Source organism: Galeopterus variegatus, unplaced genomic scaffold (assembly GCF_000696425.1).
Source record: "Galeopterus variegatus unplaced genomic scaffold, G_variegatus-3.0.2 Scaffold168, whole genome shotgun sequence".
Classification (NCBI taxonomy): Eukaryota; Metazoa; Chordata; class Mammalia; order Dermoptera; family Cynocephalidae; genus Galeopterus; species Galeopterus variegatus.
Window position 1 is genome coordinate 643,476 of NW_007726279.1, and position 22,960 is coordinate 666,435.

Consider the following 22,960-nt stretch of genomic DNA (forward strand, 5'->3'; position numbering starts at 1 on the left):
TAGACCACTAGAACTTATTTTTCCTATGTAGCTGTGAACATATATTGTTTCTTATGGTACAACATATATCAGAAGATTAATGCACATTCATTGAGTGGTATCACCTCTGGATGTCCGTATATTGGGTATAGGTGTGAATTCAAGATTTCCTTGGGTCTCTCTCAAGGATTCTCCTTGATTCTCTTCAGTACTTGTATTCCTTTATTTTCCTCTACTTATAAAGAACTGACATTCTTACATTTAATACCCAAATTTCACTGCTTGCTCACATCAGTTCTTCGAAATGTTATTGCCTATGAACCATGACATGTTCAGAAGCAGAAGCTAAAAGATACAGACATCGCACAATTTAATTCAATGGCTAATTTAAAAATAGAAAACGATAAAAATTCAGTTGCCACCTTAGAGGAATTTTATACATTATGAAGTGTTCTATTTTATGTCCATGGCCTGATAATTATTTCTCACTAAAGAAAACAGATTTTATTTTTAAACATTATCTTTCTTTGCTAGAAACAGAGAAACAGTTTCTCTCTGACAAAATTGTCCCAAGGGAATAAAATAAATATTTTTCCAAATTAGAGTACAAGTCTTCCTCAAATATCAGTGTGTGATAATTAGGATATAGTAGCAGTCTTTTAAATTTCATAAAAGCTATCGTTAAGATGGTGGTTTTGGCCGTTTTGCAGTTGGTCCATCTGAATTAGTTCTGTTATCAATGTTATTTTCATCTTCTGCATCATCTTCATCATCACCTTTTAAAATAAATTTGTTGTATGATAATATGTTCAGTGGATGAAAGCAATGTAAACAGCGAAAACATTTGATAATGAGACCATCTCACTTTAGGGATTAATAAAACCATGCATATTTTAGATTTAAAAGATTTTGGAAATGTCAGTTTATTTTATTTTATTTTTTTTAAAAAAGCAATTCCATTTATTTGTGTTTTGTTTTTTAATTTACTTTTTTATTTTAACTTCTCAACATACAATGTAGTTAATTTTCATGTCCCTTTACCCGTTCCTCTTTCCCCTCTCCCTCCCTACCCTTCCCCCTCCCCACTACATCCTATCTGTTCACTTGTCTTAAGTTCAAGGAATTGTTGTGATTGTTGTGTCTTCTTCCCCGGGAATTTCAGTGTTTAAAACCTTTCTCTATTTTTGTCTTCAAATGAGATGTAGACATGAAACCTTTCTCTGCTATCACTTTCATTTTTGGAGATTTAATTCATTTACCACAAAATTAACTTTTTAAAAGTGTACAGTTTAGTGGGTTTTAGTATATTCACTGACTTGTGCAACCAACACCCCAAAAAAGAAACCCCATACCCATTAGCAGTCACTTTCCATTCCCCTCAGCCCTTGGCAACCACTTATCTACTTTCTATCTCTATGGATTTGCTTATTCTGGACATGCCCTATAAATGGAATCATACAAAATGTGGGCTTTTGTGTCGGGCTTCTTTCACTTAGTATAGTATTTTCAAGGTTCGTTCATGTTGTAGAATGGACCAATACTTCATTCCTTTTTATTTCTAAGTAATATTCCATTGTATGGATATACCAATTTTGTTTATACATTTACCAGATGATGGACATTTATGTTGTTTCCATTTTTAAGCTACTATGAATAATGCTGCTATGAACAATCATGCATAAGGTTTTGGGTGAACGTATGTTTCCAGTTCTCTTGGGAGGACTGGCAGTGGAACTGCTGGGTCATATGGTAAATTTACGTTAACTTTTTGAGGAACTGCCAAACTGTTTCTCAAAGTTGGTATACCATTTTACATTTCCACCCACAATGTACAAGGTCTCCAATTTCTTCACATCCTAGCCAACACTTGTATTGTTCTTTTTGATTACAGCCAACATTCACGTTATCAATAAGTAAACAAGATGGAAAGGAAAGTACAGTTTCAGCTCCCCTGCAGGATTATAAGTCATGATTCCAGTATCTAGTTCTTAGGTTTTTCAGTTTAGGGCAGTCAAAATGTTTTTACCTATTTTTGTATTCAAGACAAGATTAAAAAAAAATAATAATGCAGTTAAACTTCACGTTTCCACTTTGAAACTGCACCTACAAAAAAACCTTGGATATGGGAAAGGAGTCTCTAGGAGTTAGGACTCGTTAAACTTAAGTCTGTCCCACCTTCGGAACCTGTTCCTACTCAGTGATAGACTGGACTCTTGCAAACATGTTAATAATTTCATAGTTGGGAAAACTCTTTTTCATCCTTCAACACCCAGCTCAAAAGTCATGACCTCTCTGAAGCCTTCCTGGGTTCTCTGTTTGCAATAGAGTTACACTTTAGGAAGAGCGCCTCCCTGTCTAATCTCCTTGTGTTCCACAAGGGAAGGAACTCAAGCGCATGCACCTCATTCTTTCTCCAGAGCTCAGCCCAGTGCCTGGCTCAGAGCAGCAGGCGTTCAGCACGCTTTTTGGTGATATAAATGAGAAGTGATAACGCCCGAATAGAAGCAGCCCAGATAAATATGGCGGTGAGTGCCAACAATTTTTAGATGCCATTCCTCTTCCCCCCAGGCTTTCTTTCTCTAAGTCGGCCACAATACACGGGTTCCCCCAAAAGATTTCCCCTGGGGACCCGCCCCGCCCTCCTGTCACTCCCGCACAGTCTCAGAGCTCACCGTCCAAGGCCGCGTCTGGAACCGCCGTCACCCGGTCCTTCGCTTCCCGCTGTACCAGGGGATCGAAGAGTTCGATCACCAGCTCCCTCATCTGGGCCACGCCCGACAACAGTCCCTGGAAACGGTCGGCCTCAGGCGGAGTCTCACAGGGCACCCGCAGCCGCTGCCGCTGCCCGTCCCACCCGACGTACTCCCCTATCAGCTCCATGACTACCGTTTAGCTTCAAGAGCGCGCCACGCGGAAGCGCCACAGAGAAGGTCACCCGGAAGCGGAAACTAGCCCCCAGCAGGCCCACGCGGGAGGAGGAGAAACTACTTCCGTTTGTCGGAAGTTGTTCCTCCCCCTTCTTCGCTTTTCTTCTTTGGGATTGGTTATCGACACCCATGCCCCGCCTCCTCTGGCTACGCACCTCCGGACCACTTTTCCCGCCTCCGCCCGGACTGAGCCCTGGTCCGGGTGACAGTTGAGGATGGCCGGAGCTGAGGAACCCGCCGGGAGGCAGTTGGAGCTGGAGCCCGTGGTGTCTTTGGTCGACGTACTTGAGGAGGACGAGGAGCTGGAGAATGAGGCGTGCGCCGTCTTGGGCGGTAGCGACTCTGAGAAGTGCTCCTACTCGCAGGTGGGCGCGCGGCCAGGCCCCGTCCCTCCCCCGGCTCCCGCTGGACCTCCTTTTCCCGGTCGGGCTTTCCCTAACCTCGCCTGTAGCGGTCGTCTCCCCGGTGGCGGTCTGGGCCACTTCGTCTTAGGCTTCCCCATCTCAGGCCCAGCTGCCCTTTCACCCTCAGCCTTCTGGGCCCCCTTCCTCAGCCAGTGTCCCCAGGGGCCTCCCGCCTCCCTCAGTCTTCTTCCGTCCGGCCCCACCACTTAGGTCCTGGAGGAGTTGCTCTGTCCTTCCTCTCCAGTCTCTTCTTGGTGCCCCAAGTGCTTTTCACGAAACCATCCCCATGACCTCTCCAATTCAGACATCTTTGTCCCCAATTTTCCCATCCTAGAAGAATTTATTTATTAGGAACCGAATAGAATATAGAGTTAAAGAATTTTAAAATCTCCCCGTGTGGGGTGTGCTCTTTGACAGCTACTTCCTGTGCTATTAAGTTGGACAAGTGCTAGCTAGTACTCTTTTTTTGTTTTTGGCAAAATGAAGCAAGTACCGTGTCTGTCTGCAGCGTCTCCCCCATCTCCCAGACAGGAACCAGAACAGCAGGTGGCCCTGGCAAGGGAGAAGAGAGGGGAGGAGAAAAGGATCTGTTTGACATTTGGAAGACGTTGTGAACAGGGTTTGAGGGGATGTGACATAATGTTTGGTGACTCACTCTATATTTTTAGGTACAAAAATGGAGAAGGATGGTAGGAAGAAAATTAACAAAGGATGAGAATTGGTAGGAGGAAGAAGCTTACCTAGGCAGGGGAGTGGAGTGGAACACTGGGGAATGAGGGGAGAGACTTACAGTCATTATGTGATATGGACTGAGATCATAATACCAGTTGTCATTGTTGACCAAGTTTAGTTTACACTGCAAAGTTGAATAAAACTGGTATCCAGAAATAGTTCCAGATATTGGCTGGTATTTTAAAACCTTTGGTCACCACTAAAACAACTTTTTCCCTAATTCTATATGTAAGGTATTTTTGAAATGTTGTTAGCTTTATAAAATGGACTTCCTTAAAATTTTCTTTGTATTGTAGTAAAACATATGGAAATTTGCACAAATCATGTGTATGGCTTGAAAAGACAAGCAAACACATGCATGTACACACCACCCAGATCAAGAAATAGAATATTACTGGCATTCCGGAAACCTCCTTCTTTCCCAGAGGAGGGTAATCATTACCAAGATTTCTAAAAGTTTTGCCTGTTTTTCCTTTAACTTTTTATTTTGAAACACTGTAAATCTACAGCTAAGTTGAAAGAGTAGTATTATAAGTACCTGTATATCTTAACATTTTGCCACATTTATCTCTCTCTATAATATACTACTTTAAAAAAAAAAACACTTGAAAATAAGTTGCAGACATCATGATGCTACACCTCTAAATGTTTCAGCATGCATCTCCTAAAAATCGAAGGGATTCTTTTCATACATTGATTTTCTCTTTGGTGGAATAACAAGCATTTTCCAAAATTAAAGTGTGGTATTAGTTACATAAACCTATACACATTCTCCTACATTTTCATATGTTAAAATGATTAACCAATCATTTTACTGACTGACAAACGTCTATCACTTTAAGAAAAAATTATGAAAACAAGCACTAGTATCAGTATGAGAAACATGCAACAGTGTTTTGGTTCTCTTTTGTATAATCTTTTTTTTTTTTTTTTTTTTTTTTTTTTGTTTTTGGTAGGGGAGGGGATCTGAACCCTTGACCTTGGTGTTTCAATACTGAGCTCTAAACAACTGAGCTAAAGGGCCAGCCCTAAACTTGTTTAATAGTCTTAATAGCTTTTATAGGAAAATCTTGACCATAGATAATCTGATTTTAACTATTTCTCAGATCATACTATGTGTATTAGGTAACTATGCTATTTCATTAATTTATTTTCTGAATCTTTTCTATTTGGGGGCTGTCTTTTAGGGCTCGGTAAAGAGACAAGCACTGTATGCCTGTAGTACCTGCACTCCAGAGGGAGAAGAACCAGCAGGAATTTGTCTAGCTTGCAGTTATGAATGTCATGGAAGTCATAAACTATTCGAGCTGTACACAAAAAGGTAAACACAGTCAGAAATTGTTCCTGAATGCTTTCTAAATGTTTAGATTCTTTCCCAACTATGCTTTTTTCTGAATCTTGTTTTTCAATTCAAAGTAGTTGTGCACTGGTGAAATTTAATACAATTGATTTATATAATTGGAGAGAATAGTTTTTCCATAGGGCTCTTTAAAATATGATTATGGTACAAACTCAAACTATTCATCCTTCTCTGCCACTATGCATGTGTGTGATATAGATATTTGTTTTTATGCATATTAACTTCCAGAATTGTAAAATTTTTTATTGTTAGATGCTTGGAGAAATTCTGAATTGGGTGCATGAACAGCAACGAAAGCCACTTTCTAGATCCTAGAAATGAGCTGAAAGGGAAGAGGCTATGATTTGAGTTTAGAGTATTTTATTAAATTTTTAAAAGATAAATAAAGTTGGCTTTTCTCCTTTTTTCAGAAATTTTCGTTGTGATTGTGGAAACAGCAAGTTTAAAAATTTGGAATGCAAATTATTTCCTGTGAGTAAGCATTATAACTATAAATGTATTTTTTTTTTCTTTTTTAAAAGATGGCCGGTAAGGGGATCTTAACCCTTGACTTGGTGTTGTCAGCACCACGCTCAGCCAGTGAGCGAACCGGCCATCCCTATGTGGGATCCGAACCCGGGGCCTTGGTGTTATCAGCACCGCACTCTACCGAGTGAGCCACGGGCCGGCCCTATAACTATAAATGTATTTAAAGGAGCTGAGTTTGATATTTGACAGAGTGGATAAAAACCCAAATATTTCCCAAAAAGGAAGTTCTTATGCTCTTTCTTTGCAGATGGGTATTCCATTTTTTATTTGTTGGAAAAACTAAATAACCTGTCCAGAGCCTACAATATACATTATAATTAATATGAAAGGTTTTAGGGGAAAATATTCTTTGAAGTCATTCAGGTTGAATTGTGTTGGTTGTGCTCATGCTCTGAGGCTTTTAAGGCAAAGCATATGATTTTTAAAACTGAGTATTGGCCCTGAATCAGGGCCAGTCATTTGCTGAAGCTGTTGGTTTCAAGCAGGAGCCTAAAGAAATGTTATTCTATCATCTGTTGGCTATTTCAGAACTTTGGAAATTTAATAGTCAATTTATTAGAAAGAAATATCTGAGAAGGAAAAAAAATGAAAAAGAAAAGAATAAATAAAACTTGGTATTAATGAATGTGGGCTAGCTGCACATAGGACTTTTTCGTTGCTTGTTGGCTAATAAAAGCTATGCTTATTTAATAACTTCTAGTGAAATAATAGAAATGAAAGAGAAAATAAGGAATGTTACATTGTTCAGTCATAATTGCTAAACTGTTAAAATTTTCCTTTGAATGTTAGTTTTGGACGATTTCTTTGCCTTCTTTTTGCCTTCTAGTAACCCGGGGGTCTTGGCTATCACAGCAGTGCATAAACAACTATTTTGAAATTCTAGGCCAATGTCAGTTCACATAGGTTGATAATGAATATTTATTTTTTACTTTTATTATTTATTTTTATTGAAACATTGATTATACATATATGTGGGGTACAGAGTTGAATATCTGTGGGGAAGATATTTAATGTAAAAATTTGTTGAATGCAGAAATTTTATGATGCATGAAATTATAGTTAATGTTAGACCATATTATATATTGAAATCAATGTTCTTTCAGGACAAAGCAAAGGTAAATTCTGGCAATAAGTACAATGACAACTTTTTTGGATTGTACTGCATTTGCAAGAGACCTTATCCTGATCCCGAAGATGAGGTAAGAGAATTGGAGGTTAAAATCTGGGACTATGTTGTCTCTAGCCTTGACTCTTCAGCCTCTTGATGTATGGAGCCCGGGTCTCCATACGTCTTCAGGAGGGATTTGGGTATTGCCAAAGGATTCTAGTTGATACTTTCTTATGAATCTAGATTGGATCTATAACTGATACATATTTCAGCTATTCTTCTCATTCTCGCATCATAAGAATGAAGTACTGGAGAGGACTTTTCGAAGGCCAGAACTTCTTTCCTTCCTCTCCCTCTTTCCTGCCTGCCTGCTCCACCCCTGAAACACTTTCTGAGAAATGACCTTCAACTTCTTGCCTCCCTGGAAGGAAAGAAGTGGGGTGTACAAACTGGGTCCTCTTAAAGATTTTTTTTTTTTTTTTAAAGATGACCAGTAAGGGGATCTTAACCCTTGACTTGGTGTTGTCAGCACCATGCTCTCCCAAGTGAGCAAACCGGCCATCCCTATATGGGATCCGAACCCATGGCCTTGGTGTTATCAGCACCACACTCACCTGAGTGAGCCACAGGCCGGCCCTTAATGATTTCAATTTGAAGTAAATGCAGAATTTTAAAGTTTCTCCTCACCTCCTGCACTTTTTACTTTCCAGGCATAATCGCTGTTAACATTTTTTGGTGTATATATTTTTTAGGCCTTTTTCTGTGCACATACAGAGTTTGAGTGAGTGTGTATTCAATGTGTAGTTTCCTTTCTTTTAACAAAAATGAAAATTATGTATATTCACTTCTGCACCTGGCTTTTCTTGTCAGTATATCACAGACATCCTTCCATGTTAACAAGACAAATTTATCTTGTTCTAACCGTTGCAGAGTATCCCATAATTTGACATGCTATATGTTAGTTAACCTAACTGTTCAATAGCAGAATGGTGTTGTCTAATTTTTCACTATTATAAAGAAGACTGCAGTGAACATCCTTATACAGTAATATAACTGGGTATACTCCCGCAAGTGTTTATATAGAATGGATACATAGAGGAAGAATTGATGGGTGGAAGGATATTTGTATTTAAAATTGTGATCATGTCTGCCAAAAGGGTTCAACCACCGATAGTGTGTAATAGTGTTTTCTCACCCAACACTCTTGTCAGTCCTACATGTAACCAGTCCTTTAAATTTTTGCCATTCTGATAAATGAACAAAGTCATCTTTTAAAATTTTTTCTTTCCCTGATCATGAGTGAGGTTATGCATCTTTTCATGAGTTTATTAGATATTTATAATAACCTTCTCTCTGAATTATCCTTTCATATCCTCAGCTCATGTTTTTTCGTTCTGTTTTTGTTTTTTAAACCTTTTTATTTATTTACTTATTGATGTTTAAATCAAGATAATTAGTATATCTACCATTATATAATGTAATCAATTTTTGTGGCCCTTTACTAATTCCTCCCTCTCCCCATTTCCTACCCCCAGCCACCAACCTCAGTTCTGTTCTGTTCTATTATAAACAGGAACTTTTTTTTTTTTTTTTTTGAAGCTGTATTGTAGAGTATCACAGTATGTCTGTTAAGTTTGTAGAGCCCTGGCATAATCAGAATGTCAGTTTTATACACTGAAAACCATGAAGTTAGTAAGAATATAGATGGGAATTCTTTTAGTAATTTAGTTTCAGCGATTTTATGAACTAATTATCCATTTGATTAACAATCTGGGAGAATTAAAAGAAATAGATTGTAAATTTATAAGTGTTGGAAATATTCCTGAAGTGGGTATTATGTCTTTTTATTTATTTATTATTATTTTTATTATACATACATGTGGGGTACAATGTTGATTTTCAGTAATTGCGTAGAATGTGTGGTGATTAGATCAGTATAGTTAGCTTATTCATCATTACAATATGCATTCTTTGTGTCCATTGACCGATTCCTCATTAGCCTGTCTCTAGTTTTCTGAAAGTTCAACGTATTACTGATTTTTGTTTTTTTCTTTCTTTCTCTCTGTCTCTCTTTATTGTTCATTTGTTTATCTATGGATTCAGCTCCCAGTTATGAGTGAGAACATGCGATATTTCTCTTTCTGTACCTGGATTGTTTCACTTAGGATAGTTTTCTCCAGGCTCATCCATATTATTGCAAATGGTAGAATTTCATTTCTTTTTAAGGCTGAGTAGTATCCCATTGTGTATATATACTGCAATTTCCTTATCCAGTAATCCATTGATGGACATTTAGGTTGGTTCCATTGCCTAACTATTGTAAGTAGCCTCAGCTCATGTTTTGATTGGGTTGGGTTTCATCTGTATGTTTACTGATTTGAAAGAGTGCTTTTGATATTTAGAGAAATTAGCCTTCTGCCTTCTTCCTTGCTTTCTCATTGTCTTGGAACTATAATTATTGAACCAAATTGTATAGAGGAACAAATTGAAGATATTTTTGAGTTAACAAAAATAAAACCTTGAAACTGGATATTTTAAGAATAGGGGAAAGGGTTACTTATAACACTGTTGAATCAAAAGGCAAAAAATAAGATGATGAGTAAATCGATAAAGGCAGAAAAAAGAATAAAACAGCTGTGTATGTGTGTGTGTGTGTATACACACATGTATACATATGCATTTTTCCCCCTATAAGAAACCACAATAGGAAAATGACAGAATAACATTGAAATGTTAATTAATAGATATGAAAGCTTAGGAATAAAAGGAAAATCATTTCCAAAATAGTTTATATCCTTTAGTGTGTAATTTTTCTAGAGCCAGCATTTAATTATTTAATTTATTCAGATGAAAGAAGTTGTTGTCTGTATTATCAAGAGGTTGTTTATAACATTTACTTTTCAGTTTACTTGGCAGCATGGTGTGGTGAAAGGTCCCAGTTGTCGTATGCTACATTGATCAATTCACATCACTTCCCTGGGCCTGGGTTTGTGTATAAAATGGGAATGCTCTACTTATCTGTAAGGTTTTATGAGAATCAGATGTTAAGTAACTGATGTGAAAGAGCTTTGATAATTGCTCACAAAGTACTTATCTCAGTGTAACCATTAATTATACCAGTTCACATTGAACAAATTTCTTTGCCCCCTTGACTGCTGTTACATGAATAGGGGTCTCACAGAATTGGTAGAGAATTATGTAATAGCTAATTCTACTGTGTGCCAGATTTACTTCACGTCCCAGAATGCGTTGTGATCATTAACAAATTGCTTGTCTGTGTTAGATTCCAGATGTGATGATCCAGTGTGTAGTCTGTGAAGACTGGTTCCATGGAAGGGTAAGGAAAACTTTTACCTTTTAAAGCCATTGTCTTCACAAAAAGATAAAGGATCTTTTTATTTTGAGTTGTTATATTTACATTATAATTACTCTTCTAAAAATAATCTATAAAAATATGATCAGTGTACTATTGCAATATTTGTTTATAATGGGCATTTTGCACAACTTGGGGATCATAATAAAAATTTCTGGTTTTCTGTATTCACAGCATCTTGGTGCCATTCCCCCTGAAAGTGGGGATTTCCAAGAGATGGTATGCCAGGCTTGTATGAAACATTGTTCTTTCTTGTGGGCTTATGCTGCACAATTGGCAGGTGGGTGTCTTTGTGAAGGTGGCATGTCACAAATTTGTGTTTATGAAATTTGTGTGTTCATCTAAAATTTTTAGCACCTATTTTAAATTGGACTCTGAAGTATATATTACTTTTATAAGGTGTTCTATAAGATAAGATTTGTTTCTTCTCCATAAGATGCTTATAGATTGGTTGGGAGATTACCAAGAACAAATTTGTACTTAAATGGCATGGTGCAGAGTATGGATGAGACAGAATTAGAGAAAGTGGAGGAGGCAGTTTTTGAATGGGTTTTTAAAAGATAAATAGAACTAAAATTGTTGTTCAATTAAGACATACTATTGGCTGAGGAGGGAGTGGTGTCCGTTTGGGGTGCTATGACAATATACCTTCGACTGGGTGATTAACAAACAATAGAAATTTATTGCTGACAGATTTAGAGACTGGAAAGTCCAAGATAAAGGCAGCAGCTGATTCAGTGTCTTGGTGAAGGCCATTCTTCGTAGATGGATCCTTCTGTGTGTCCTCATATGGCAGAAGGGGCTGTCGAGATATTTTACCTGCCTGTAATCCTGCCGACTGGGCCAATTGTCGAGCTATGACTGGGTCTGGTGCTCACAGACCACTCAAGCCCGTTGTCCAGACTGGGTCACAAACCCTTCACATGCCAGGCTGGGTCCCCAGACCCCTCACATGCCAGGCTGGGTCACCAGACCCCTCACACGCAGGTCTATGAGCTAGGTAACTGGCCAAAAGGTCCTTGGAGCCATGGGTCCGAGAGCATGGCTGTGCGCAGCAGACGCCCGAGGCACTAGATGCCAGCCAGGTGGCAGCGCCACCCACACACAACTTATTTACAAAGAATGTGCTGTACCACCCCCAACCAGACCTAAGGCGAGAGGGCCTGTTTAAATTATTCTATTTTCCCAACAGGGGCAAACAGTCTCCCTCAGACCTCTTTTTTTTTTTTTTTTTTTAAAGATGACCGGTAAGGGGATCTCAACCCTTGGCTTGGTGTTGTCAGCACCACGCTCAGCCAGTGAGCAAACTGGCCATCCCTATATGGGATCCGAACCCGTGGCCTTGGTGTTATCAGCACCGCACTCTACCGAGTGAGCCACGGGCTGGCCCTCAGACTTCTTTTATAAGGGCACTAATTCAACTCATGAGGGCTCTGCCTTCATGACCTGATCAAAGTCCCCACCTCTTAATACTATTGCATTTGAGTTTAGGTTTCAATATACGAAGTTTGGGATGACACAAACATTCAGTCTATAGCAGGTGGTAATACAGATTGTTATCTAGTGCTTATATTCACTAAAAAATTGAGTCAAAACAACTAATCAGCAATAAATAGTCTTGAGACATTAAATATCTTATTGGTAATGCTATGTGTGTTAGTTTATTTTTAAGGTGGCAGTTACTCATAAATTCTTGCCTTTCTCACCTTTAGGGACTGCTTCACCGTACAAACATAGCCACATCCAAGATCTCATTCCACACTTTTGGTTTGCCTCAAATTTCTCAAACTTGGTGCTCCCTCTTTCTCTTCATATCCTTTCTGATTATATCTCTGTCTTTCCACAGACACTGGACTTACATGTATTTCTCATTCATTGAGTTTTCTTAGTTGATCTTCCCCCTCTCCCTTCGTTTCCTTTCCTGTCAGCAGATGGCTTCATCTGCTATTAAATTGAAATGCCATCATCCAACATGAGCTTCCTTACCATTTCTCTTCTCTCCTTCACAGTATTTCTGCCTCTACACCTATCCTTTTTGGTCTCCTCCCATAAAGAAAACCTAGTTTTCAACCACCAAATAAAAAAAAAGAAGAGTTGTTTTTTTAAAACTATCTTTCTACCCGTATTTGCAGTTAAATCTCTTTCTACTGCCTCTTGAGTTATCCCATCTCTTTAACATCTACAGTATATTCTTTCTTTCTTTACATATGAAGTGCTTAAGTAGTGATTGATATTTTTAAATGAATGTTCAATTATTTAAATTCTTTGAATTAGGCAGACATAACCTAAAGAAGTATTGATATTTCCTTTCTCCATATTATTCTAAAGATTAAGGTTGACTTTTCTCCTTTTCCAGATTCTGAAATATTTTTAAACCAGAACAAGTGATTTTATTTTCTGATAGGTCTGTGGATATGTGTTTGTGTTTTTTTGTTGTTGTTGTTGTTTTTTCATTGAACCCATAGTAACCAAAATATCTGCTGAGGATGATGGATTGGTGCTAAGTGTTGATGGGAGAAGTGATCAGGAAGTTATCAAACCTGAAAATGGAGATCATCAAGATAGGATCCTCATAAAGGATGTTCCAGAACATGGAAAGGATGCCATCAAGGAAGTTAAAGCAGAGAATAATAATGAACCATCTACCAGCTCTAGTTCTGAATCTGATCTCCAGGTAATGTATGAAGTTTAAGCCATAAAAAAATAAAATTTAAGCAAAATTAATTTTGTAAGCTTTATAGCTTTGGATTTTAATTGTATCCTTTGCCAAACATCCCTTTACATAATCTAAACTATGAAAACTGTGATAGTTTTAAAAACACACTTAAAAACTTAATTTTATTTCAGACAGTGTTTAAGAATCAAAGCCTCAACACAGAATCTGGCTGCAAACTTCAAGAGCTTAAAGCTGAGCAGTTTATAAAGAAAGACACTGCTACGTATTGGCCCCTGAACTGGCGTAGCAAGCTGTGTACCTGCCAAGACTGTATGGTGAGTATCTGATTAAGTTTGATATTAATTTGTTTTGTGTGCTCATGCCCAAAGTAAGAACACCTGAAAAGTATATTTATAGGATTGATGTAGGAGTGTAGGGGACTTTCAAAATGTTTATATTAAGCAAATTTTTGCAGTCTGAATGCTCGTGGAAGAAATTAAGAACTACACAGTACTTATTTATTAATCTTAGTTTTAGTGGAAAATAGCAATTTTTATTTATTTATTTATTTGTATTTCATAGAGTTGCTTGGAAACATAAATTGCTTGAAAGTTATAGTAAGTCAGTGGTTTTTAAATAAAGATTTCACAGACCATAAAATATCAACTAGGAAGCTGGGAGATTTCTGAAAGAGATTTGGGCAAAAAAAATAAATCTTGCAAGCAATTCTGTGCTAAGAGGCTCAGGATTTTTCTAGGTGTTAATATAAAAAAAATGAATTTTTAGTGATTCTCATGAAATTGACTCTCTGAGAAGGACATACAGTTCTAATGGGGAAACTCATTTTATTTCTTAAAGAAAATGTATGGAGATCTAGATGTCCTGTTCCTGACAGATGAATATGACACAGCTCTGGCTTATGAAAACAAAGGCAAGATTGACCAGGCAACTGATAGGAGAGACCCTTTAATGGATACCCTTAACAGCATGAATAGAGTCCAGCAAGTGGAACTTATTTGTGGTAAATACTGTTTGCGTGTGAAAATTCATAAAGTTCATAAAGTTTCCTCCACTATGGAAAAAACATATGTATAGGAGGACAATAAACAACTATATTTTAAATTTAATACAAAGAAAATTAAAATTTTGAATTATATAGTAGGCCTCAACTACAGTTGCTTGATTTTAATATTGTTGGGCAATCCCACTACTGGGTATATTCAAAGGAAAGGAAATCAGTATGTCAAAGAGTTATCTGCTCTCCCATGTTTACTGCAGCACTATTCACAATAGTCAAGATATGGAATCAACCCAAGGTGCATCAACAAATGAATGGATAAAGAAAATGTGGTATATGTACACAATGGAATACAATTCAACCATAAAAAAGAATGAAATCCTGTCATTTGCAGCAATATGGATGAGCCTGGATTATCTTATGTTACGTGAAATATGTCAGGCACAGAAAGATAAATACTGCATATTCTCACTTATTTATGTGGAAGCTAAAAAAGTTGATCTTATAGAGGTCGAGAGTAGAATAGAGGTTACTAGAGGCTGGAAAGGGTAGCTGAGAGGGAGTGGTGGGGAGAGGTTGGTTAAGGGATAGAAAATTATGGCTAGATAGGAGGACTATGTTCTAGTGTTCTCTAGCACTGTAGGGTAACTATAGTAAACAATAATTCATTGTATTTATTCAGATAGCTAGAAGAAAGGATTTTGAATGTTACCAACACAAAGAAATGATAAAGATTTGAGGTGATAGATCTAACTACCCTGATTTGATCATTATGCTTTGTATTCATGTATTAAAAATATACTGTTGGGGCCGGCCCGGTGGCGCACTGCTACAGTGCGCCGCTTGAGAGCGCGGCGGCGCTCCTGCCGAGGTTTCAGATCCCACATACAGACCGGCCGCTCACTGGCTGAGCGAGGTGCGGGCGCAGCACCGAGGGTTGCGATCCCGTTGCCGGTCCTGGTCCGGTACGGGCGTGACACTGAGGGTTGCGATCCGTTGCCGGTCACGAAAAAAGACAAAAAGGAAAAAAATATATATATATATACTGTACCTCATAAATATGTACAATTATTATGTGTTAATTTAAAAACTTGATTAAAAAACAAAAAATATTGCTGGATATTCAGCTGCTATTGCTATTGAATCAGAGTTATATGCTAGAATAATTACATGCTTGAGAAACCACAACATGCACTGTTTTAAGTGCTGATATATGAATAAAGTATAATAGAAAATTTTTCCATCTATTGAAGTAATTTTCATTGAGCATTACATATCATCTTTTTGACAGTTCTTGAGGTTGCTTCAGTGGTTAACAGGAAACCTCTAGAGAAGAAAATATCCCCAAACCCTTAATTGTAAGCTTTTACATTTTCCCCCCAGCATGCCCAACTTATTTCAGGTATTTCTATCCCAGCCAGTTTCCACCACCTTTGAGTCCCTTTTATGGCATTGATATTTCTGTCTTTTATTTGTAGCTTTTTGATTAATTTCCTCTTGCCTTTATTAGACTAAAAGCTTTTTGAGAAAGGAGGCTGCATCTAAAAGATTTTTGTAGTCCTTAAGGTGCCTCAGCCATAATATAAACTGAGTTTTAAAACTTAATGTTTGACAAGTCCAACATTATTTCAAGTACTAAATTTCCAAAGAAACAGGAAAGCCTTTAAAAAAATCTTAGATAATTTTTATGGGAGTGAGGATATCTCTGGGGGTTTTTTTGTGGATTTTTTTGTTTTATTTTTTAAAGAAAAACGGTCCTAGACATCAAAAGGAAGGAAGAAGAAAGAATTTGGGAGAAATTGGGAACAAGTTTCTATGCAAGTTCCACTTAAGAAAAATTTGGTTTAAACTATTAATATACTAAAATGTTAATAGCAAAAAAATTTTTGTTTTAAAAAGCAAAAATGGGCCGGCTCGTGGCTCACTTGGGAGAGTGCGGTGCTGATAACACCAAAGCCATGGGTTCGGATCCCATATAGGGATGGCCAGTTTGCTCACTGGCTGAGCGTGGTGCTGACAACACCAAGTCAGGGGTTAAGATCCCCTTACCGGTCATCTTTAAAAAAAATAAAATAAAATAAAATAAAAATAAAAAGCAAAAATGGCTTATCTAAACTTTAAGTACTTTTGTGGTTTTGATTTAGAATACAATGACTTGAAGACAGAACTTAAAGACTATCTGAAGAGATTTGCTGATGAAGGCACGGTATGTTGAGTTAAAGAATTTTAATCATAGCCCTGTAAGTTGTGAATAAACTGTTTATTTCCTTTGATGACAAAAAAATGTACAACTTAAATGGGATACCTGAGAGTTTAATGCAGAGACTATTTATAGGGAAATTGGCAGGCTAAGAGCAATCAGTAAGGGGTGGTAAAACACCAACGGATATGTTTGGAGTCCGTACCAACCCTCCTAGGCCAGAAGGGATGAGGGGTGGGAGCAGTTCCACAGGATCTGAAGAGAGTAGTTGTAGCTTAGGAGAAGGCTATTTGAAGGAATTTACAGACTGTGCCCGGTGTTGGGACAGGACCGCAGAGCCACAGGAGTAGACAGAGTGTGGGGAGCTTTGATGTGTGTTGGGATGTGTGTGTAGGTGAATCTGCTTTTCCAACTATAAATTTTATGAAATTTAAATCAAGTATATCTGATGAAAATCTAGCACCCAATTTGAATTGTGCTCAGATTTGAAGACTTACTATGAAAAGAAGAATGTAAAATATTTCACTAATAATTTTTATATTGGTTGTATGTAGAGATGATAAAATTTTATATATATGGGGTTAAATAAAATATATTATTAAATATTGGGAAAAAAAAAAAGAATCAGCAATACTGATTCTGCTGATCCTGACCTTGAAGCAAGGATTCTTGGGATGGGGAGGGAAAAGTGACTGGGCAGGAAAAATTAAAACCACATGCATTTCTGGGATTATTTTGAGTTCCATAGTTTAAAATAGTAGAACTTTATCATTGGGGGGCTAAACAATGTTTCTTGCTAGTAAGAGTCTTTACTTTTAAGGCTGACTCTAAAATATGTGATGTTTTAAAATAGGCTTCCTGATGAACTTATAAATACTTCCTAGTTCTTTACCATGCGTTTGTTTGTGACAGAATTTTTTTCTAAAATACATTTCTATTTCCAAATGTAGATAAAAAACAAAATTTAACTTTTCTCTTTGTGGCCTGAAGTTGTCCTTATAAACAGTCAATGTTGTTATAGGAAGACATATGGATTGAGTCAGACATGGATCTGACAGATACCCAGGAAGTGCCCTGAGACTTGTTTTCTTGAAAGAAGTCTCTGCCAGCTTACTTTAGGTCATTTTCTTATTTTTTATAAATGTGGGACAAACATTAAGCTGCCTGAATGTATTACTCCATTTCTGTTGCTTATAACAGCATACCTGAAACTAGGTAGATTATAAGGAAATGAAATTTCTTTCAGCTTTGGAAGCTAGGAAGTCCATTGTTCAGGGGATGCATCTGGCGAGGGCCTTTTTCTGGGTGGGGCTCTCTACAGGGTCCTGTAGCTATGCGGGATGTCACAGGCAAGAATGGGCTGAGCAAGAGAGCTAACCTCCTCAGTCGCTTCCCTTATAAAGCCATGAGAACCACGCTCATGATAACTCATTACTTCATGAATGCATTAGTCTATTCACAAGGGCACAGTCCCCATCCAGTCACCTCTCAAAAGCCCCACCTCTCAAATACCTTGGATTTCCCAGCTTCTTAACACTGTTACAATGGAGATCAAGTTTCCAGTACATGAAATTTTAGGGGACACATTTGACTCATAGCACTGGATTTCTGGACAGGGTCATGATACTGCCTTTCTGAAAAATGAGTTGTAAAGTTAGAGGTTAAAAGAGCCTTCTCCTAAATGGTTTTCTATAACTATGAAGTCTTCCTACTTCCCCACAGTTCTTAAACTGCAGTTATTCTTGTTTCTATTGCAAAGGTTAACATCTAGTTAATGTAGACTCAGGCTTCTTTCTTGTTAGAACTAAGAATGTTCATTGGTGTCATGGGGGATGTTGCCCTGCTATTTTAGCAGGGGACTCTAAACTATTCATGGACATTCGAGGTGTTTCAAATTACATCCAAGCACGTGCTCATGTGCAGTTTGTGGCCACAGTGGTCTTTAATAATTTCATCACACATATATAACTTAAAATCCCACAAAAGAAAAAAATGAGATATGTTGTCTTTTTCCATTCACATTTGAAACCATTTTATAAAAAGTCTTCACATGTATCATCAACGTCTGGGTCTTTGTTAGTACGAGAGCTACTCTTTCTGAAGAGAGTCTTCAAGAGAGAGAATTTTTTAGCCTGATGTGATGATTTATTTATTTATTTATTTATTTATGGTGGCTGGCTGGCATGGGTGATGATTTAAAAGGACGGAAAAATGCGATTTTTTATTGCTTGTTCCACGACAGTACTAACTGCATCTTTCCAAAAAGCAAACAAAAACCTCAAGTTGCCATGAGACTTACCTGCTTTGGTTGCATTTGTCTACAGGGGATAATGTTAATAAGTTCTCATATGATGGACTGCCTTTTATTTAATGTTTGTATCTGACTATAAAAATAATAACACTTAGAAACTACAAATTTTCTGAGCAAACCCATGAAATGGTTTATTATTGAACCCAAATATTTATTCACTAGCAGTTCTTTTATTTTATTTTTTTTTTGGCAGCTGGCAGGTAGGGGGATGGAACCCTGGACCTTGGCGATATCAGCCCCATGCTCTAACCAACTGAGCTAACCAGCCAGGCCCTACTCTGCATGTTGGCTGTGACCATTTGAGGACATCTAGAAACCAAAAATTGCATACTCTAATTTGTGCGCTTTTAGGTCTCTTCCCACAATATCTTGCCAGAGATATTATTTCCTTTTATTGACTTTCAGTGTTAATGTTTGTAATCCAAGGTGGGAACTGAGCCTTCATTTTGGAACTCCCAAGGATTGTATTTATTAGCATTGTATAAGTGGGAATTCCCGAGCCATTTAGCCAAATACATTAGAACTTTGAGCTGCAGTTATTTCAGAATATGTTAGCCATCTAGTCCTGAATCTGCTAGGGGTTCTAATTCTTCACTGGTTGACCAGCAGTTTTAACCTTGGCGTTTGTGAAACTGGTATATCAGCTACTGGTCTGTAACAGACTACTGACAGAATGTTAAGTTCTTTCATTTAGAGGATTAAGAAGTATCTTACCCCAAGAAAGTTATTGCAAGTTAGCGTTGCCATGTGAGTATGTTAGCAACTCTTAAGGCTGGGGAACAAGAAAGGGAGATTTTCACTTTATACACAAGCATTTGACTTCTTCCTTGCTTTCTCTTTTATCTCTCTTTTAGCTCATGTGCATTCACATGCTCTCTTCTCTGCCTCTTTCCTTCGCTCTCCCTATCCCACGTTCCTTTCTTCCTCCCTTCTTTCCTCCCTCCCTTCCTAACAATAAAGCATGTGCTACCTTTGTAATTAAAAAATAAATTAACAAACCTGTCCCTTGTGGCTGTTAGATAGCTTTCTATGGAATCAGCTGGCATCAACTCACTCTTGAGTGAGCAGGGAGTCCTGGGTTGTCCCAGATGACATTTTTATCCATATTTTTCCCTTTGTCTTATTTTCTTACTTTGAATACTTTCTTTTGCTAATATCATAAACCCCCTCATATGATGTACTAAATCCTTTTCCCAGTAAAAGAGAGGATAAATTTTTATTTTTATTGCATAAAATGGATTTACTAAAAGTAGTACTTCTATAATTTTTTTTTTTTTTTTTCCTACCCAATTATTTTTCTGTTTCTGTAGTATACATCTTTCATTTTGGACTCTCAAATAAGGGCATGTTTTTTGGTCTCTCTCTCTCTTTTTTTTTTTTAAAGATGACCGGTAAGGGGATCTTAACCCTTGACTTGGTGTTGTCAGCACCACACTCTCAGAAGTGAGTGAACCGGCCATCCCTATATGGGATCCGAACCCATGGCCTTGGTGTTATCAGCACCGCACTCTCCCGAGTGAGCCACGGGCCGGCCCTGGTCTCTCTTTTTTTTTTAAACATTCTATGCTATTGGTAAAGAAGAAAGCACAAATCTCAAAGCAAAACTGTTTTCTGTGAGTGCTTTTGCAGAGCTGAAGGACATTTCAAAAAGACAGCTGTGGTAATGAGAGAGAGAGCAGTGGTCTTAGGAGACCTTCAGAATTTTCAGCTAGTATTTATTGAGAAGTTACTCTATGCCAGGCATAGAGCTTCACAGGCATTAGAGCTCATCTGCTCTTCCAGTGACCCTTTGGATAGCTGCTGCTTTTATCTCATTTTGTATAGGAAAACTGAGGTAGGTGTGGAACCTAAGCTTTGGACCATTCTGCTAGGCAGCCTAGCTGTGGGGCTCTCAACAGAGCACCCCCTGTGAGCCTTGATGATCTCTTCTATAAAATGGAGATGGTATAATTAATTACACATTAAAATAAATCTTAGCAGTATTGTTTGACTTCTTGTGAATGTTACAACCTTTTATTGCTATTCTGTAATGTAGTTTCCTTTCCTAATCTTTGCTTTTCATCAACAGGTTGTTAAAAGAGAGGACATTCAGCAGTTCTTTGAAGAATTTCAGTCTAAAAAGAGAAGAAGAGTAGATGGGATGCAGTATTACTGCAGCTAGAGTGGAGTATGAAGCTGTCTCATTCAGGCCAATGAAAATACTGCTTCCTGTTCTAGGAATAAAAGAGGCATATTTACATTTGGTCCCCTTTCCATCTTCCTGTCTTTGGAGAGGCCTCTTCCTCTGGCCTTGAGCTCCCTTTGTTCTCCTTAACTACAGTAGCCACAATATTTATGCTGATTTTACAACCAGCATTCTTTATGACTCAGCTAAATGCAACTCATTCCACAGACTTCAGCTCCCCCTACCCCAGTATACCCAGGGTTATTTGCTTATAAGTCTTAGGAAGTTTGATTTGGTTTTGAGAAAGCAAACTGGTTTCTTTTTTAATAATTTGTTCTTTAACTCCCGAACGTATGTACTTTGCCACAGAGCTGTTGCCTTCTAGGACCTCTTCTGTAGGCATTGCAGAAGGTTATCTTCCTGTCAACTAGAACCTCTGTGTGTCCCCTTACCCCTATGATCATGGTGCCTTGGTCAAAGCTTCCTCAAGCCTGGTCTGCTTCTCCCACATCCCTGCATTCTGAAGTTTGGTCATGGCTTAGAAGGAATCTTGAATCTTGTTTCCTCTGGGCCCAACCTCCAAAGTAACCAGGATTAATGGTTTTCTAGCCTGGATGTCTATCACAAGCAGGGAGATTGACTTATGACAGGGTTGAGGAAGCAAACCTTTGTTAGGAATTTTACTAATAAATTTAAAGTGAAATTTTCATTCACAGTTCTACTGGCACTAGAATATTAGAATTTCAGTACTGTAGCGCTCACAGGGCTTCCTGAAGAAAATATGCCAGTATACTAGTCCCTTTTCTGCTGCCTAGAAAATAGACCGGGTGTCACCCCTGTGAAATCTTGGTGGTTTACAGAGTCCTCTGGATTTCTTTATATTATCAGGGATATTCATAAGCATATATTTAAAATGGACCTATTTTGATATTGTTCTGTTATGAAAATGTTACTAGAACCCCAATAAATTATTATTTTTTTCCCTTGAATCTGTGCTGAAGGAAAAAGATACTGACTTAACTTACTTGTAGTAAGCACAGGGCAGTGACTGCCCTGTTTTGGAAGAGACAGACTGTGGAAGAGATTTCAAACAAGGCCCTACGCTGCACAAATAATGAGTTTTATGTATATAAATGTTAATGTTCTCAACTGGTTCCCTGATGACTATGATATCTTCTTTTCAAGATTCTCATGAAATGTATAAAACCCCATTTCATGAGTTTCATGAGGAGAAGTCCTTTCTTTAATCTCTTTAAATCCGCTTAGTCTATGTGGAAAACACCTTTTGATAAATATACAGCCCTCAGTTGCTATCTCCTTCTGGAGGAACAATGTCTTTCCTGACAATAGATGACACACTTTGAGGTATGTTACTAAAAATATTTTAGGCTTTGGGGCCTCCCATGTATATTAATATTTCTTTTATGTCCAGCAGTTATGTATACAAGTGCTCACCAATCTGGACAAGATGAACCAGGTCTACAAAAAGTCAAGGCCTCAAAAAAGTGGTACAACTCACTTTTTTAGGCATTCAGTTTCCTAATTACACATGCTCATGAAGAGTAATGTGTGCAGCTGGAAGGTCTTATGGCTGCGGGAGATGCTTGTGTGCCCTGAGCTGGCCTTGTGGAGAGGGCTCAGTTAAAAAGCTCAGGGTGTCTTTAGGATTGTTTGCAATCAGCAGCTTGGGAACTCTTCTAAGTCTGAGGATGTTTTAAACCCCTTCTGCAACTTTGCACCATAGTGTACCATTGTGTCCTGAAAGTTTATATCTTCTCAAATGTCTGATTTAACTACCAGAAAGTTCCTTACTTCCTGTGACAGGTCAGGACCAAGTCTTGGAGGCAGTGCGATACTGAGCAGCACAGTAGTACAAGTCACCCAGTGCTGAAGGGCTTGTTTTATGAAAGGTACTGTTCCTTCTTTTACGTTAACCGGAAAACCTCTTTTTTTACCCGTTGTTCACGGCTAGTTTTCTTATTGATTGTACTGGACCATCTCTTCTTGTAGAGACTGGTTTTGGCCAACATGTGGCAGTTGATATTAATGCATGTTTTATGCAAAACAAAAATATATTAGTTGCTTTTAAGGAATTCTGGTATTGTATGTGCATTTTTGTAGAAAGTATTACTGGACTTATAATTACATACTTAACTCCAATCGGGTTTCTGTAAAATTTAAATAAAACCAATTCAAAATA

At 37.9% G+C, this 22,960-nt stretch overlaps 2 protein-coding genes across 2 annotated transcripts; one reads left to right on the plus strand and one right to left on the minus strand.

Moving 5' to 3' along the window:
* Positions 1 to 567: 567 nt before the first annotated feature.
* LOC103610847 (chromosome unknown open reading frame, human C14orf142) lies at positions 568 to 2,914 on the minus strand. The gene is made up of 2 exons (XM_008594928.1): positions 2,652 to 2,914; positions 568 to 755 (listed from the first exon to the last, which is right to left on the minus strand). Exons 1-2 carry the CDS (start codon positions 2,857 to 2,859, stop codon positions 661 to 663), a joined length of 303 nt encoding a protein of 100 aa, XP_008593150.1. The 5' UTR covers positions 2,860 to 2,914; the 3' UTR covers positions 568 to 660.
* UBR7 (ubiquitin protein ligase E3 component n-recognin 7 (putative)) lies at positions 2,912 to 22,960 on the plus strand. The gene is made up of 11 exons (XM_008594922.1): positions 2,912 to 3,271; positions 5,230 to 5,363; positions 5,813 to 5,873; positions 7,034 to 7,129; positions 10,322 to 10,375; positions 10,586 to 10,691; positions 12,877 to 13,085; positions 13,259 to 13,402; positions 13,926 to 14,088; positions 16,230 to 16,291; positions 20,665 to 22,960. Exons 1-11 carry the CDS (start codon positions 3,122 to 3,124, stop codon positions 20,755 to 20,757), a joined length of 1,272 nt encoding a protein of 423 aa, XP_008593144.1. The 5' UTR covers positions 2,912 to 3,121; the 3' UTR covers positions 20,758 to 22,960.

Bases quoted from the DNA above. Each gene is read 5' to 3' on its own strand.
- LOC103610847 (XM_008594928.1), bottom strand. From the start codon at position 2,859: ATGGAGCTGATAGGGGAGTACGTCGGGTGGGACGGGCAGCGGCAGCGG. The intron at 756-2,651 runs GTGAGCTCTGAG...TTATTTTAAAAG, and splicing joins TCCAGACGCGGCCTTGGACG to GTGATGATGAAGATGATGCA.
- UBR7 (XM_008594922.1), top strand. From the start codon at position 3,122: ATGGCCGGAGCTGAGGAACCCGCCGGGAGGCAGTTGGAGCTGGAGCCC. The intron at 3,272-5,229 runs GTGGGCGCGCGG...GCTGTCTTTTAG, and splicing joins AGAAGTGCTCCTACTCGCAG to GGCTCGGTAAAGAGACAAGC. The intron at 5,364-5,812 runs GTAAACACAGTC...TCCTTTTTTCAG, and splicing joins TTCGAGCTGTACACAAAAAG to AAATTTTCGTTGTGATTGTG.